The 15,467-nt window shown below is 38.5% G+C and overlaps 2 protein-coding genes across 2 annotated transcripts in view; one reads left to right on the top strand and one right to left on the bottom strand.

Annotated features, from left to right (window-relative positions):
• Window positions 1–15,467, top strand: part of LOC139119221 (carbohydrate sulfotransferase 11-like) — a 233,798-nt gene continuing 218,331 nt past the window's right edge. The window contains exon 1 of the mRNA XM_070682929.1: window positions 1–77. The gene's annotated coding sequence lies outside the window, so the exon portion shown is untranslated. The remainder of the gene's footprint in view (window positions 78–15,467) is intronic.
• LOC139149819 (uncharacterized) lies at window positions 3,151–3,966 on the bottom strand. The gene has a single exon (XM_070721814.1). It carries the CDS (start codon window positions 3,964–3,966, stop codon window positions 3,151–3,153), a length of 816 nt encoding a protein of 271 aa, XP_070577915.1.

The raw sequence follows: 15,467 nt of genomic DNA, 5'->3' as shown, positions 1-15,467 counted from the left end.
AGTACGGATGTAAACAATCATACGAGACAAGGGATTCAGATGTAACCCGACGTTTTCGATAGATCATACTTTACAAGGTAAGTAAAGAGCACTTTATATATTCAGCAACCATCACAAGAGACCTGGAATTTCAAACCCCTTCAATATAACGTACAGTGCATGTACGCTTTTGTCCAGCCCAAACACTGCCTTTGTATCATTGTATGAACATGGGGGTCTCTCCCTACCTCCATGATTGATATCAATGAACATATGCTACCTTCCCGACACGTAAGTAGGTCGGACGAACGCCCTCTCCGACATCACAAGGACCAAGGCGAGCATTCAGTTTAAATTCAGATATACATGTAAAGGAAAATATTTTTGTACTATGTACATTTCTCAGAGAAAGCATACAGTATTAACTAAAGATTGGATGATTCCCTATTAATTGTAGATTGGTGAGCGGCAGTATTGTAGTATAATACTGCCGCTCACCAGTCTACAATTAATAGGGAATCTAATTAGCCATCACTAATGACTGAGGATGCACACGATCAACACTAACCCTAAGCGCTTAGCTTTTCTCGACAGCAGATACAGGCTGGCCAACGTATTCACCCCATGTTCTAAGCAACAGCCTATTATCAACGCGACAGCCTGCTAAGGGTTTACCTCTTCAATTCATTCCGTTTTGATATTGACGTGCCCGCGGACTTGGAGCAAGTTTATACAGAATCTAACAGTGCGTCATAATACGTTGAACCTTGCGGTACAGGCAGTGAATTGGCGAGTGGGTTCTTTGCTTATGATAAAAAACTGCTACAATATAAATTCATATCGCGCGTCGGTTTGAAAATACAGATGCTTATATTTCATAATTGTAGTATAACGAAAAGCTTGAGCAAGCTTACCGGCCCTGCGTTCGCCATCTGCAATGTTTCAAGTACCCTTTGCATGCGCGCAATGATCATTAATTAGCATATTCAAACGAATGAATGGTTGAAGGTTACCATCAATTGAGATTCTCATAGCACTGCCATTCAGAATGCCTTTTGACAAGCTATTACGTATAGAATGGCGCAAACAGTTACGCCACTGCATGCACAGAGGAGTGTATGGGACGCAAAGTTTACTGTGTTCGGCTTACTTCGGATGTACAATGCAGTCTTCAGCAATGTTATTCTCCTGCCGTATTAATGAATCGATTTGATCGTTGGTAGTGCAAATTAACACGAATGGAACTAATTTGGGAGAATTGGATCTTTATATTTTTCAAATTTCTCAAAAGTGTTGGGTTCCCCATAGCTGAATGTTGTAATATTACAAATTGTTCATAAAAACAAGTGCATTGTTTAAAAAGACGACGAGCAGACGAGCCTAAATGTGCATACTAAACTGACATTAGTTCACTGTCAAATTATCCTAAATTAGTTCAAATCGTGTTAATTGTCCGTCAACGTCATTTGCAGGGACTGATATGCTGCCTCTTGCCTTTACTTATCACCCATGCAAGCAGAATGGCTTTAAAAGTTCCATAATGGCCGAACCAAATGTAAAATTATCTGTTGTAATTTATCACCCGACTTTAGTAATTTACCTCACCTGTAAAGAAATGGGAAAGTCACTACTTTTTAGCAAGATAACATGTCGCAGAGCTGATCACAAGCAATAGCAATAGGCGCCGGGCTTAAAAAGACAGGATTTGTCTGAATTTCTGTTGGTAGCAGCAGATGCCGCGTGCGCGTTTTTATATTTAGTCAAACAAAACTACCAGATGGATACGTGTCATCGCCACTACGCGTCTGTCATCGATGACTGTGAGAACGGAATTGTATGTGCGATAAAAAAACGTCATACAGAACGCCTTTTCTACACTTTTGTGGTCACCCCTCATGTATTACTCATTAATAGTGATAGACTGAAACTCGCTCACGTTATATGATAGTGATGTAAGATTGCTGAGGAGAGAAAAGCCCGCTACAGAGTTTTTGTATGGCGCGTCGTTTCTGCGAGCGACATACACGTCGTGCACTGACTGGTAGCGCGTAGCAGTTGCCCAGCTCGCCCACCAGGTATAACTTCAGCTGAATTTGACGACACGTGATGGTACAGTAAGTATACTAGTATAAGAATGTCTAGAAACAACACTTTCTCTGTTTATGATATAATTACTTACCCGTCGACTTAGGGTATGATGGCGATTAGGTATAGCGGTCTCCAAGTAACACGATTGGAACTAATTTGGGATAATTGGGTAGTGAAGTAATGTATGTTTCATCTACAAATGTAAGCGCATCTGCTTTCTTTTTAAGTTATACAATCGTTTTTATGAGTAATTTGTAATATTGTTACATTCAGCCAAAGGAAACCTGACAGTTTGAGAAATTTGAAAAATATGAAGATCGAATTATCCCAAATAAGTTCCAATCGTGTTAAGTGTGACTTTTCACTCTGCTGTGAACGCAGCACTTCTAACTCTCTGATAGTAAGCAAAGAATCCGACAAACAAATAGCATATGATATCTTCGCCTACTATTGGGCTTCATTAATATTACCGCCATGAGCGCCATCCCTTTCGCAGATCGTGATCATCAGTGCATTTGCGTCGCGCTACTCTACACACTGCTCTTGTCCTAAGGCTCGTGCACGCTTTGCAGTACTTCCGCCAGAACATCATGGTCACAGTGTACTTACTGAGCCCAGGACGATAGATTATTGATGGGCTGTACGATAGGAGGAACCACTATGATAAATCAACAGATAATACATCTTGTCTCGAAAATACAAAATGACAAACTCAACAAAGAAATTTGAGAAAACTCAGTTTTATTTTTCACCTTCAGTGGATATTCATCATTATACCATCTTGACAGAAGAAGCGAGTGGCATTTTTTCAAAAGCTCTGTCGGTAGCCCTACGATGTAAAATTGACATTTTTATTTTCAGACAATATGGATTAGACTGTAGAATTGTAATTCACAAAGAAATTATTGCGTTGTCAAACTAGAAATAATACAAATAGCCACTACATTAAATCAATGCGATACTGACGGCATAAGATTATTGTGAAACTGGTGTTTGGGATTGTCCACCGTGATAAGAGTACGATTGTTCAGGTTTCATTTACGCAATCGCATGAGGGCGCCCCACTGTTCAATGTGCACGTGCTCATGGTTTCATTCGCAGTTTGTACATCTCTTGGTAGCCTGGTTCTGCTTCCTGGATAAACTGTTGAACGTGTTGTGGTAAAGTGGACACATCCGGGTCTACGTCTCGAAGTTGATCCGGCTTCAGAAAACCTGTACTTTTCATAACTGTATCATACCAATCTCCTTCAAAGTCCCAATCATCCACGGAACCAGCCTTCCAGTGTAGCATGCTTTCCTTGAATTCAAACCCAACATAATCACAGTATTTCTTCATCATAGGAGCGGGGTCGTTCAACAGGTCATCAGCATCAATTACCAAAGGTGTTTCGCCTGTTGAGTCTCTAATAAATTTGAATAACTCCAACAATTCGCAAATACCAATTTCCCCATCGTAGATAGTTGGCGATTCAGAACCTTCGTTTTTAATAGCTGCTCTCCACAGGGAGGCGACACTCTTTCTGGGCATGCGTATCAGGAAGGTGTGGCTGTATCCATCCGGAAGAGCATCTTCCCTCCTGGTTTTCGGCAGAGCGTAGGCGTGTTCCTTGGCAAAAACGCCCTGAAATCCTTCTACGGAAGACTCAAGCTGCTGCCTAACATCGCTGTACTTACTGTTTGGTGTGGGAGGTTTGTCACCGTAGCGGGGATAGAACCGTTCCTCGCCCTCGTAGGCAGCGCTGGTGTACAATTCATGGTACGCTTTGATTCCCCCATGCTCCCTCATCGACCTTTCAAATGCCGTGGACACACATCGTGGAGCCGACCACAGAATTACTTTGGGAATTCCGCTGGCGTCCCGACTCTTCCTTTTCCTATTGTTAATGACGTAACACATAGAAGAAAAGCAGAAAATGACTTTGAAATAGTCGCTGCATACAGAGAAAAAGTCATACTACGTATGTATGTATGTATGTATGTATGTATGTATGTATGTATGTATGTATGTATGTATGTGTGTGTGTATGTATGTATGTATGTATGTATGTATGTTCGTTTACACGTACTAGATAAGATGAGAAAAAAAGAAAGGGTCAACATGTTGACACGAAAACTGACGTAATTGAGGGTCATGTGAAGTGATAATGCTTATCTCAACGCCGATTGGCATTTGCTACCCTGTCTTACGATATTTAGAGACAACATAAGCACATTAGTTGCTTCTTTCTTGTTTTGTTGTATAAAATAAACACATCCTGTTATTTTTCAAGCGTTTCCATCTTTGCCAGTCTTTTGCTCTCGTCGTTAGCTGATAGTCATCCCACTGTCCATGCAGTGGAGGTTGTAAACGTATTTCCGATTGGTCAACAGTTGTGGCCGATGTGTGCGATTCAAATGGAATCTCCAACTGCAGTTGGTGACCAGACTATCAGCCTAAGAGATCAGCAAAGCACAAGCAAACGGGGTTGTAATCGGAAAAATATACATTTCAATTCGATCCGCAACTTGTTATACTATTTACCTCATGGATAGCTTGTTTGCATGTTCTTGCCTGGAGAGTGTTGGGGTATCGGTAATTTCTCTCAAAACAAAACAGCAGAAAAAAACCACAAACAAAATAGGCGAATCTCCCATATAAGTGACCAAATACAAGACAAACAACTCCTGAAAGGAGTTATCACTGGGTATAAGTTTAGGGCTAGTTTGTAAGACATTCTATGGTGCCTTGTGTTTTATCGAATAACACTTCTGGAATGTCTCTTGCCTCAATAAAGACAAATACTGGAAACTGTCAACTTACGGTTCCAGACATTGACATTTTGCATTTACAAAAGAGTAATTCAATATGCATAGCAAAAAAGCCTCGGTAAAAGCGTATTGTAGTCCCCGGCGGACGGAGTGTAGGGACTATTGAATTGGGCTCTGTCCGTCCGCCCGCCCGTCAACAGCAATTTAAGCTGAGCACCACAGTACCTGTAGCGCGCTTACTACTGGTATTTGTACTCTAGTGCAAAAATAGGAAACATTATGCCATAACCTGATGTTAACGAGCATGTAAAACCAGGACGATTTTTGTTTGTACGTAACTACTATTTTGTAAACAAACCAAAAATGGCCATCTGCAAGCTCGAGAAATAACTTTTTGGCATGGAAAAATTTCTATCGTGAATCGGCTAAAGACGATGATAACTCTAATGCAGGTACAGAAGCCTTTAACCAATGAAAAAGTAAACAGCACAATAACCATAGAGCCAGTAGCTTGTCGCAATTAGTAAATGAGAATTAAATGAAACCATCAAATCTGATAACAAAATCAATGCTTGATATATATCATTCCGCCAACCTTCAGACAACGAATGCGGTGTTCTAGGCATCATTATTTGTATGTAATTATAACAGAACCCTCATGGCGAGACTGCAAGTGCACTGTATTTGGGGTATTTGCACTCGGGCAGCGTATTTTGCTGTCCTCGCACTTGCTAGATGTCCGTGCGGGGTTGGCTGCAGAATGCATCACAAGCCGTATCCGGGTACGGCGGGCTCGCACAGTCTTGCGATGGGGATCTGTCATTTCATGATGTACACATATGCTCGTCAATTTGTTTTATGAAACGATCTAATATGGCATCTCTTTTGCCATTTGTTACAGTTTTTTTCACGTCTAGAGTCATTTTGCAGACACATGGCACTTTCATCGATTTATTCAAACTTAGTTCGAAAATAATGTGAATGATGACAAACATATGCATTTCAAGTTGCGTAGAAATACCATCTAATTTACCTGCCAGGTGGTCATTTTGGTACAATTTTCTCTTGTAATGTCCACAACCACCAAAGACACTTCTGAACAAATCTCATAGGTAGGGGGACAATTTACAATTACATACACCATATGCGTACAACTTGTGTCCTGATGCGATCCAATCTCTGATGACCACCACATCTAAACTCCACTGTAGATGCCAGGCGGTAAGCGGCCATTTTGTTACGATTTTTTCCTGTTCTCAGCTATTTTTCGACCGTTTCTATACCAATTCCATACTGAACACATGCTGTTTCGATTATTAATATTATACTGCATGTGATAATAACATTCGATGACTGAAATACTTGTGTTTACTAACAAATAAATGTACTAATCTGACCATTTAAACGATTTATTTTTCTTTACAATTTTTTCAAAGTGAACAACGACATGTCTGCACAGTGACAACCGACCTAGCAATGATTGCACCTAAATCAGACACGAATTGAACAGGGGTCAAAGGTCCTAAAAAACAGCATTTGATAAAGCAGCCGGGGACTAAGTCATTAACGATGACCGTTTTTTGATATTTCTCGTAGTCTTAACGAAATTTTAGGTTTTAACCTTACTCTATCTTAGCTTCATTTGGACTACCTTGCTATTATAAAGAGCCTTGTCAGTGTTTGCATTTTCCACTTGAGTAGCTGGTAGTCCTACTAGTGTGGTCATTTCTATGTAGTATTGAATTCAACTCGAGAACATCGGTTATATTGTTAGGCGTTCGTAGAAACCTTTTAATATCCTATATTCGATCGTCACACCTGTTACAGCTTCTTCGAACAAAAAATCTTATTATAGAGTTCAGTGATGAATGCAGAAGTTGGCCATTAACGAAGAGAAGAGAAGTATTATTTTCATATGACCTTTGTCCTTTGTTTCATTTCCACATAGTATATTACAGTGTCATAATTTTCGTGAGGTTGTATACTGTATATTTGTGACCAAAATAATTTAGACATTGGAATATAGTTGGTGAATGGAAGGGTAGCCACAAAACTCTTATTATGTTCATTAATATGATTTCAAAAATATGGCTTGAAGCTAGTTTGAAAGCCAAAATTTATGAAAATACCTTGGAACGACGTCGTCGGTTGAACTAAGTAGAACAAGTTAGTGGGCTAGGTAACGACGTAACAGGCCAAAATGATGTTGTTATTCTGACGAGTGTTTGCTAAGAACTATCTGGCCATTTCAATTATTCACTGCACTTCGACGAAAGACCACTTAGGTTAGGGTGAATTTTCGCATTGGGTCAACAGTTTACGCGTTTACGTGTACCCGCGGACGTGAGTTTCATCGTAAGGTGAGGACTCTGTGTTGTAAAACCAACAGTACTTCGAAAACTGCGGTTTTTGTAACTAGGGTTGTTCCAGTCATGCGATACAGAAAACAAAAATAATAAGTTTTAAACTTCCACATCTTTGCAACCATTTATGACATGATGGCTTGCCGAAAGAATTTTTAAGAAGAGTTATGTTTGCATGTCGAGACAATGCTATTTTATTCGATGCTCCGCCCAGTACCAATACAAATAGCATAGCGTTTACCTAGAAAGACGTGTGTATACCTTCGTAGGGTTACCATTTGCAATTATAGTTTGCTATAGTCTACAGCTTTCGGCTTTTATATGTAACGGTTTTCCTAACGATAAAGATTACTTAAGATGACATAACGTCATTTCATACGTGATATCCTTTATTGTATCTGTAAGCCACTTTGACAACTTGAAGATGTTATAGCAAAATTTGGCAAAACCATGGCTTAAGGTTGCATTCTTGACGGATATGGAAACCAAAAATGTTTAAGGGATTTTACTTACCCCCTTTCGTAAGCATCCATGGCTTGATATGCTTACTTTAAAATAATTTTAAAGTGGGTACCTTTGAATGTTGAGTCTTTTATATTCTAGAATGGAAGCCCAATCCAGTACCAATTATTAATTAGCATATATTTTACAATGAATGACGTCATTGTTTGTATTCTGGGCGTTACCCTTTGTTAAAGTTTACGAACTTCAAACCATTCGTAGTGGTTCTTAAAAATACTTTAACAATTTAAAGTGGTATAACGTCATTCCAGCAGAGAGATTGTAGAAATTACATAATCTACATTTTCCGCACGCGTATTTGTAAAGGAACAAAGTTGTTACATTTCTTATTGTATCGTAATTCTCCTTTTGATCGCATATCCTGAAAATGACTGCAAGACTCGAGACCTGTCAGAGCATAATCGTGTATGATGTGATGACCAAATATGGTCTGTCCGTGGAGCTTTTAGGCATTAGATAACAATGTGCACGTGATTCCATTGTTCTAATTCTCTGAAAACATGTGTCATGTTATCACGGGTGGAACTTTCAACTCTTAAGGAGTATTTGTTCTCCGTGTAACTTTCGGACACTTTGAACAACGAAACAATTTTTTTGTGGCTGACTGTACGTGTGAGAAGAGAAGTGAAACTCTGGCTTAGTCAGTCTCAAGATGCCGCCTTAATATCGGTTATGCAAATGGTAACATATCAACGAAATACAAACGACATACGATTGAAGATTGAAAATGACTGTTAGACTCATGAAATATCGCCACAGATTCATCAAGTATCCCTCAAACGGCATGATTAGATGAAGATATATTAATATACGCCCCTATTAGTCCTCCAATCTGTGTGCATTGAAATGTTCAGTATCCATTAAATAGATATGGTTTGAAGTTAAAATCCAGTGTTTAATGAACCCGTTATCATTTTAAGATAGCACATGCTTCAGAACAAAGGAATAACATACATAGTACCATGCAGTGCCTTTAAAATGCCTTAAACGATAACGGTTCTTTTTTCGGTGGTTGATATTCAATTTCGTGTGGTCGGTTTTCGTATCAATCTTTCAAATCGTGCAGAAATGCATACTGTTCACAGTGTCCAAACAACATCTCTATCTGTGATGGCAAGTGTTATTCAGTCCGCACTTGTTAACTGGCACTTTGATTAGAAGTCCTCGGAGAGGATAGAGTCCTGTTCATTAATTGGGTGTATGATTGAAGTACTGAGATACAGATAGGGCTTAATGGCTGAGAATGAGTTCCATGGTGGTGAAAACTTAAATCCAATCTTGACTGCCACCCTATATACAAAAGGTCATTAAATAAGTCAATTAGTAATTAATGGACAGGATGTTTCCAAACATTTTTACTCCTATTATAACACTGACATATTATCACCTCACCCTAAAAAATTAATTATGTATGCAAATTAGCAATATTTTAAACAGTACTGCTAATTATCATTGAATTGTATTACAGAACTGTGAGAATAACATATGTAAAAAGTTTCATCAAATTTGTTGCAGTAGTTCTGGACATATTACTCAAATTAGGAAAGTTCTTTAAATATGCAAGTTAAAAATCAATTAATATGACACTGATGAACTTCTTTATTCATTGTTAAAAATGTGAGCTCAACATTTATACCAAGTTTCACGAAATTTGATTAGCCATTTCTTGACACATCAGCGAAATTACGAAAATTCATTAAATATAAAAATTATAATTGACATTAAACTGTTACATATGCTTGCTCGCCATTACACAACTGGAAGATAAACATCTGTATAATGTTTCATTAAATTTGACGCAGCATCTCTAGACATATCACACTAATTATGAAAATTCACCAAATATGCAAATTAGTAATTAATTGATATGATGCTCCTTAACGTCTTCACACAGTATTACAGTACTGAGAGATCAACATCTGTACAACGTTTCATCAAATTTGATGCAGAACATGTGTTTCTAGACATATCACCCTAATTACAAATATTCATTAAATATGCAAATTAGCAATAAATTGAAGCAATTTGTGTGCTATTAGAAACAGCTTTTTTTCAAAAAATCATTGTCAATGACCTAGTCCCCCAGTTGGTTAGATGAATTTCGAACAAAATGGCTGTCAAGAAGCCATATTGAATCGTATCATAAAACAAATCGATATGCATATGTATTACAAAGGTAGTAAGGCTTGTACCAAATTTGAATGAAATCGTTCTTGAGAAATTTGCATGAACAGACGGTGGCACGCATGGATATAACTGAACCTATGAGTTCCGTTGGACGTTGTCCGCTGGGACTAAAGCAATACTAATCTCATCAAACTTTACTACTGTTGTCTCTCTAAGTTCTGTAATTTCTAGACTGTGAATATCTCTGAAGTAGCTTTACATGAATCTTTCAAGAACTTCATACTGAAGACATGTACAAATTTACTATAAAAACTTTGAAGGGCATTTGTATACGAAACCTTTGGCTTGCACTTTAAAACGTGATAGCAAAGTTTATGATTTGAGGTTCAAACTAAGTGGTGAATTTGGGTAGCCGGTTAAGCTTATGAATTAGTTTTTACCATCTAGACGTAGTGGACTCTATCAAATACTGGGTGCATCGTTTGATTGAGGAGGTAACTTACAATTACGGTGGTTGCCTCCAAAGTGAATGTGCAGCTACAGTATACAGCCTCCACGATATTGTAACGTTGTCCGTGACGAAAAGCCGTTTCATTAATACTGACGGATTAGAGGTGCCCAACCCATAATGATTTGACGATCACGTTAGCGGTAAAATTTAGAAATCTGTAGGTTCCACAACTAGTGGAAAACTTGAGGCGGAGTTTCGCCATTGCATTGGCCAAAGTTTATGAGTGTACGGGGTGTTATAGACTCAGTAATGTGCTAACAGCCACATGATTTCCAGGGTTATATGTACACTAACGCTGTCTGTATTATCGTACGTGCAGACAAGTCTACCATAGACCGATCAATCGTTGTCCATATCATATCCTCGTGTTCGCTGATGCAAGGCTCGAAATTAGCGGTACTCCCGCGTCAATAGACTATCAACTTTTCTCTGGGGCTACCAAAATCCATGAAATGGTAGTCCACACGGACTACCAAAGCCTGAGACCTGAAATTCAGTCAGTACTTGGCGTGCCATGCCCGGTCGTACATCCATGGTCAAACCCAGCTAGACACAGAAAGGTCGGGCGGTGGAACTTCACAACAAAGTTTCAATATCTGAACTGCAGTACTTGAATGACAGGCACAGGAAATGACGGCCAATGAAAACGCATTTTCGTTGCATTTTAATCATAATGTATCAATAACAATTACATGGAAATTATGCCTCCTCCCTACAGAAAGACCAATGCTCTACTTTTAGCCTTGCTACAGTATGTCTCAGTGCTGAGAAGGTCGTGCCGTTGTCATGACGACTATCAAAATTTGCACACAACTCTGAGAGTAAAACGGGTTGTCAATAGCTCACCAAACGTTTGAGTATCACTATCGTCCATTATACATGTTTTCTTGTGCGCAATATTCACATCAAATGACTAGAAAATTCCCTTTATGGGCAGAATCTACGAAAATAGCCTTTTCTAGTCTGGGCAGCGACTGTCTATGGTCTGGGTAGCGAAAAAAGATATCCCTGAACTAAAAATATGCATGGGCAACCAGCCATTGTCACTGGGCTACCAACTTCAGAAAATAGTAGCCCAGGAGGACTACCAGGAAAAAAAGTTAATTTCGAGCCCTGAATACTGTATTATTTCATGCGTCCAGTAGTGTCTGATAAATGTCACTACATGTCGAGTCATCAGCAGTCAATTTCAATGCTTGATAACCAAGTTTGTAATTTTGTCAAAATTTTCTAGTCTGTTTACTGGATATCAAACATTATGTGAAGCATACTACTATTAATGAACCTGTTGTAAAATACGTGGGCATATTCAGTTCATATCTGGTTAATTTATGCGAATGTTTGAAGGTTAACACCAAGTAAGCTTCTTTTCTGCTGTTTATGACAGCAATGCTCTTTGAAAGAAACCCTTTTATAAAATAGCGTAAAAGTGCGCCAGGTCTACAGTATATAGAGAAATTGTATCTGTCTAAAATGCAGTCTTTGTTAGGTCTGTCATTCTCATGCAATAAGAGTTGTGATTAGAGTTGGTCAATGCGGTGGTACAACATTGTGCGTAGGGTCCAACGTCCGCATCCTGCATTTATAGGAGTGGTTCAACAGTCGTGACCTCATGTGTCACGGGAACGATAAGTGACAGGCAGAAGAACATCAACGTTTCATGATAGTTAATGACGTTAATGAGCATCATTTGGTTATTTGACCAACGTTAAAAATCTGAGGCTCAGAACTTGTTTGAATTTCTGTTGGCAGCAGCAAATGCATAGCACATTTCTGTAAGTTTAGAACCAAAGCATCGATCACGACCAGCGATATCGCCGTCTTTTCCTTTAGCGTTTTCACTTTGGACGGTTTGCCCGTATTAAGATAAGTCGTCGGCTTAACTTTGAAAAGCCTAAAAAGTCGAACAAGTTAGGCTGGGGTTACACGCCCACCCGTAACTTTTACTTGCATTTTATCTGGACAAGGGGGGATACGCAATGGAAGACAGTGACGTAGGCCAACTTCAAGACCCAAAGAGTGATTTTACGTTTGGTTGTATAGGGCATGTCATAGGCCCTTTAAGGTAGAATGGGCCTCGGGGATAGATATTTGGGCTTTCAAACTTCTACAATTCTTTTCTGATCTACCACTTGTAGAGACTCATTTAAAGTTCTCTGGGTAAGAAATGTTTTTACGGTATTAGTTTTTCGAAAATTGAAAACTCCATTTTTCTTCATAGAGATAACAGAGGGATGGCGGCCATTTTGAATGTCAAGTATCGGTAAAGCTTTGGTAATTTGTTACTCCAGTAACAAAATTTGCACGATGACCCCCGATTCTTATTCTTGATTTTGAAAGTGAATGGTTGAAAGATTCCTTGAGGAAAGTTTGAGCAAAAGTTTAAGTCTTTCACTTTCGAGACGCATTCTACCTTTAAGCCTCCACTAAATTATCAGATTTATGTAATACAAATATTAGTTACTTGATGAAATATTCAATGGAAAACAAAAGAATGACAAACTGTTAATGGGCTATTTACATATTCGCTAATGCGAGAACCTGGGATTGAGAAGGGCGCCTTTAAGGGACCAGATGGAATATTATCGAGATATGTCTCGTGCACATTTTATGTATTTAGCAGGCGATACGTTTATGTATTTGTGTGTACCCTGCCGTATGAACCTAAGAGTCACAGTATACTAACTCAGTCCAGTGCGGTAGATTGGCTTTACAGTAGGATGGCCACCATGCTAAATTAGAAGATAATGTAATGACATCTAACTGAGAAATGACAAACTCAATAAAGGAGTTGGGCAAAACTCAACGTCTAAGCATATACATTAGAGAAACATAGACAGAACAGTTTTGTATTGTCTAAGGTTTAAGGTACAGAGCTTCTCGGGGACAAATATTCGGACATTCACAAATTTTCTCATTACTCTTCTGACCACTTGTGAGGGATCATTATGAAGCTTTTGGAGTAAGAACCATTTTCACCCTCTTAGTTTTTAGAAAAGACAAAATTTTGTCTCCCAATAGAGTTAACAAAGAGATCACGTCCATTTTGAATTTCAAATATCTGTCAATGTTTAGTTATTTACTTCCCTAATTCCAAACTTTACACGGTGACCCCTGAATTTTATTGTCGATGTGATAAAAGAATGGTTGCTTGAGGAAAGCTTTAGCAAATATAACTTTCGAAGCGCCGCGTACTACTTTAATTTTAAGACTTTATAGGATATCCACTATAATAATTGTTAGCTATGAGGCTGCGAAACTACTGATAAGAACGGCGGTTTAATTCCTAATCCTACATGATCGCCCATTACTCTGCTTGTTTCCAGTCTAAATAAGTTAACAGACGTTCGTCGTGATCAAGTAATCAGATTAAAATATGACCTTTTGCAGATTGCATTAAAAATGTATGTATGTAATCATGCATGATTGTTCTTGGTATATTTGCTCATTCGTTCACACTCAAGAATGAGACTTCATAAAATTGTGCATAAACACAAGGAGAACATGCTAACACGAAAGCGTGCACTAACGTGATTTCCTCTGAGCATGACCCGACCGTACAACCGTTGGGTCAAGGAGTCAAACAGCAATTTAGGGATCGTAAATCTTGAACAAGTAGAGGAACTTTGGTCTTTTATATTGGACAGAGGTCATACCTTTATTTCAAAGCGACAAAGTCGGCCATTTTTCATGAATTTTGTTTGATACGAGATATTACTTTGTTGTTTGATACGTTGAAAGATTCTGAATGAATGGGTGACCATGCATTTATTCGACCCGGTTGTAGACCCGATACACGAAACCATCGCGAAAATGAATTAATGGTCATGGCCGTTAATTCATTTTCGCCATGGTTTCATTTAATTTTTCTAAAACCAGGATCCAATATATGCATGGTCAACTATTCATTCAGTATCTTTCAACATGTCAAACAACATAAATAGTATCTCGTATCAAACACAATTCATACAAAATGGCCGACTTTGACTATTTAAGTGAAACTGATTGATAATGGGCTTTGCTATTGACATTGTCTCTCATGACACAACAAGAACAATATAATGAACAAATATAGATAATTCTCCAATATTATTAGCCAAGTAAAGCATAAAGAAAGACGGAAAGGCGATTTCTGGATTGTCAGTGCAAAGTTAGTTTGGGGTCTTGAATGGTCTCATGTACTTAAATGATCGACCGTCACTTCTGCCTCAACAAAGATAAACAAATGCAGGTCGCTGTGAATCGTGAGTTCAGGCATTACTTATGCAGGCTGGGCGGAAATAAGAACTTCAGTAGACCTGAGCGGCGTCTACTTCTGGATTATTTGATCTTCTCAAGATTTTGAACTTGCCTATCGCTTCCTTTTAATGACACTGTTTAGTAGCAGAAACTGAGTCAGTGCTTAAATTTTTCACTCAAGTAGCTTAGAATCCTACACATGGCCGTTTTTGTTGCATTCAACTCAAGAACAAAGGATACTGTTATGGAGAATTTTAAAAAAGCCCACCTTTAATCGCCATACTTGCCACACCTATATGAAAAGCTATTGTAGAGGTGGTAGACGAATACAGGAGTTGGTGATCAAAGAACAGAAGGGCAAGCTGTATTTTTATAATGTTTTGGTTTCATATTCATCTACTAGCTACATTTCTCAATTTTCATAAAGTTGCATAACCCGCATCTTTGACCAAAAATCCTTATTTCACTTAGTTTCTGATGAATGGATGGGTAATGCCAGATCTCCCAATATGTTCAACCATATGACACACTAAGGAGCTTAATAGAATTAATCATGGATTTGTTATTAATCTAAGCTATAGCCGCACAGTTAACAGTAGTTCCCAAGGGAGTTGACAATAATTGCTAGGCCACTTCAAATTATCCATCTCTGTACGCCAAAACAGTACACAATCCGGGTTTTTGAATAGAAATGTCACCCTTTTACTGAGATAACAAATGATTTACAGATGTAATAAGGCGTTACAGATATACCCTAAAACTTTACGTGGTGCAAATATTTACTCAGGTAGAGTGGCCAATTTTATGCGTTGAAGTACTGAAGTGAGTTTCCTTATGAGGTGAAAACTCGGTCTCCTGAAGCCATAGTACCTCAAAACGCATTTGTTT

The sequence above is a fragment of the Ptychodera flava genome, chromosome 2 (genome assembly GCF_041260155.1).
Source record: "Ptychodera flava strain L36383 chromosome 2, AS_Pfla_20210202, whole genome shotgun sequence".
Taxonomy (NCBI): Eukaryota; Metazoa; Hemichordata; class Enteropneusta; family Ptychoderidae; genus Ptychodera; species Ptychodera flava.
The sequence above is the reverse complement of the archived record's forward strand: the minus strand, read 5'-3'. Positions and strand labels throughout refer to the sequence as shown.

Bases quoted from the DNA above. Each gene is read 5' to 3' on its own strand.
- LOC139149819 (XM_070721814.1), bottom strand. From the start codon at position 3,966: ATGTGTTACGTCATTAACAATAGGAAAAGGAAGAGTCGGGACGCCAGC.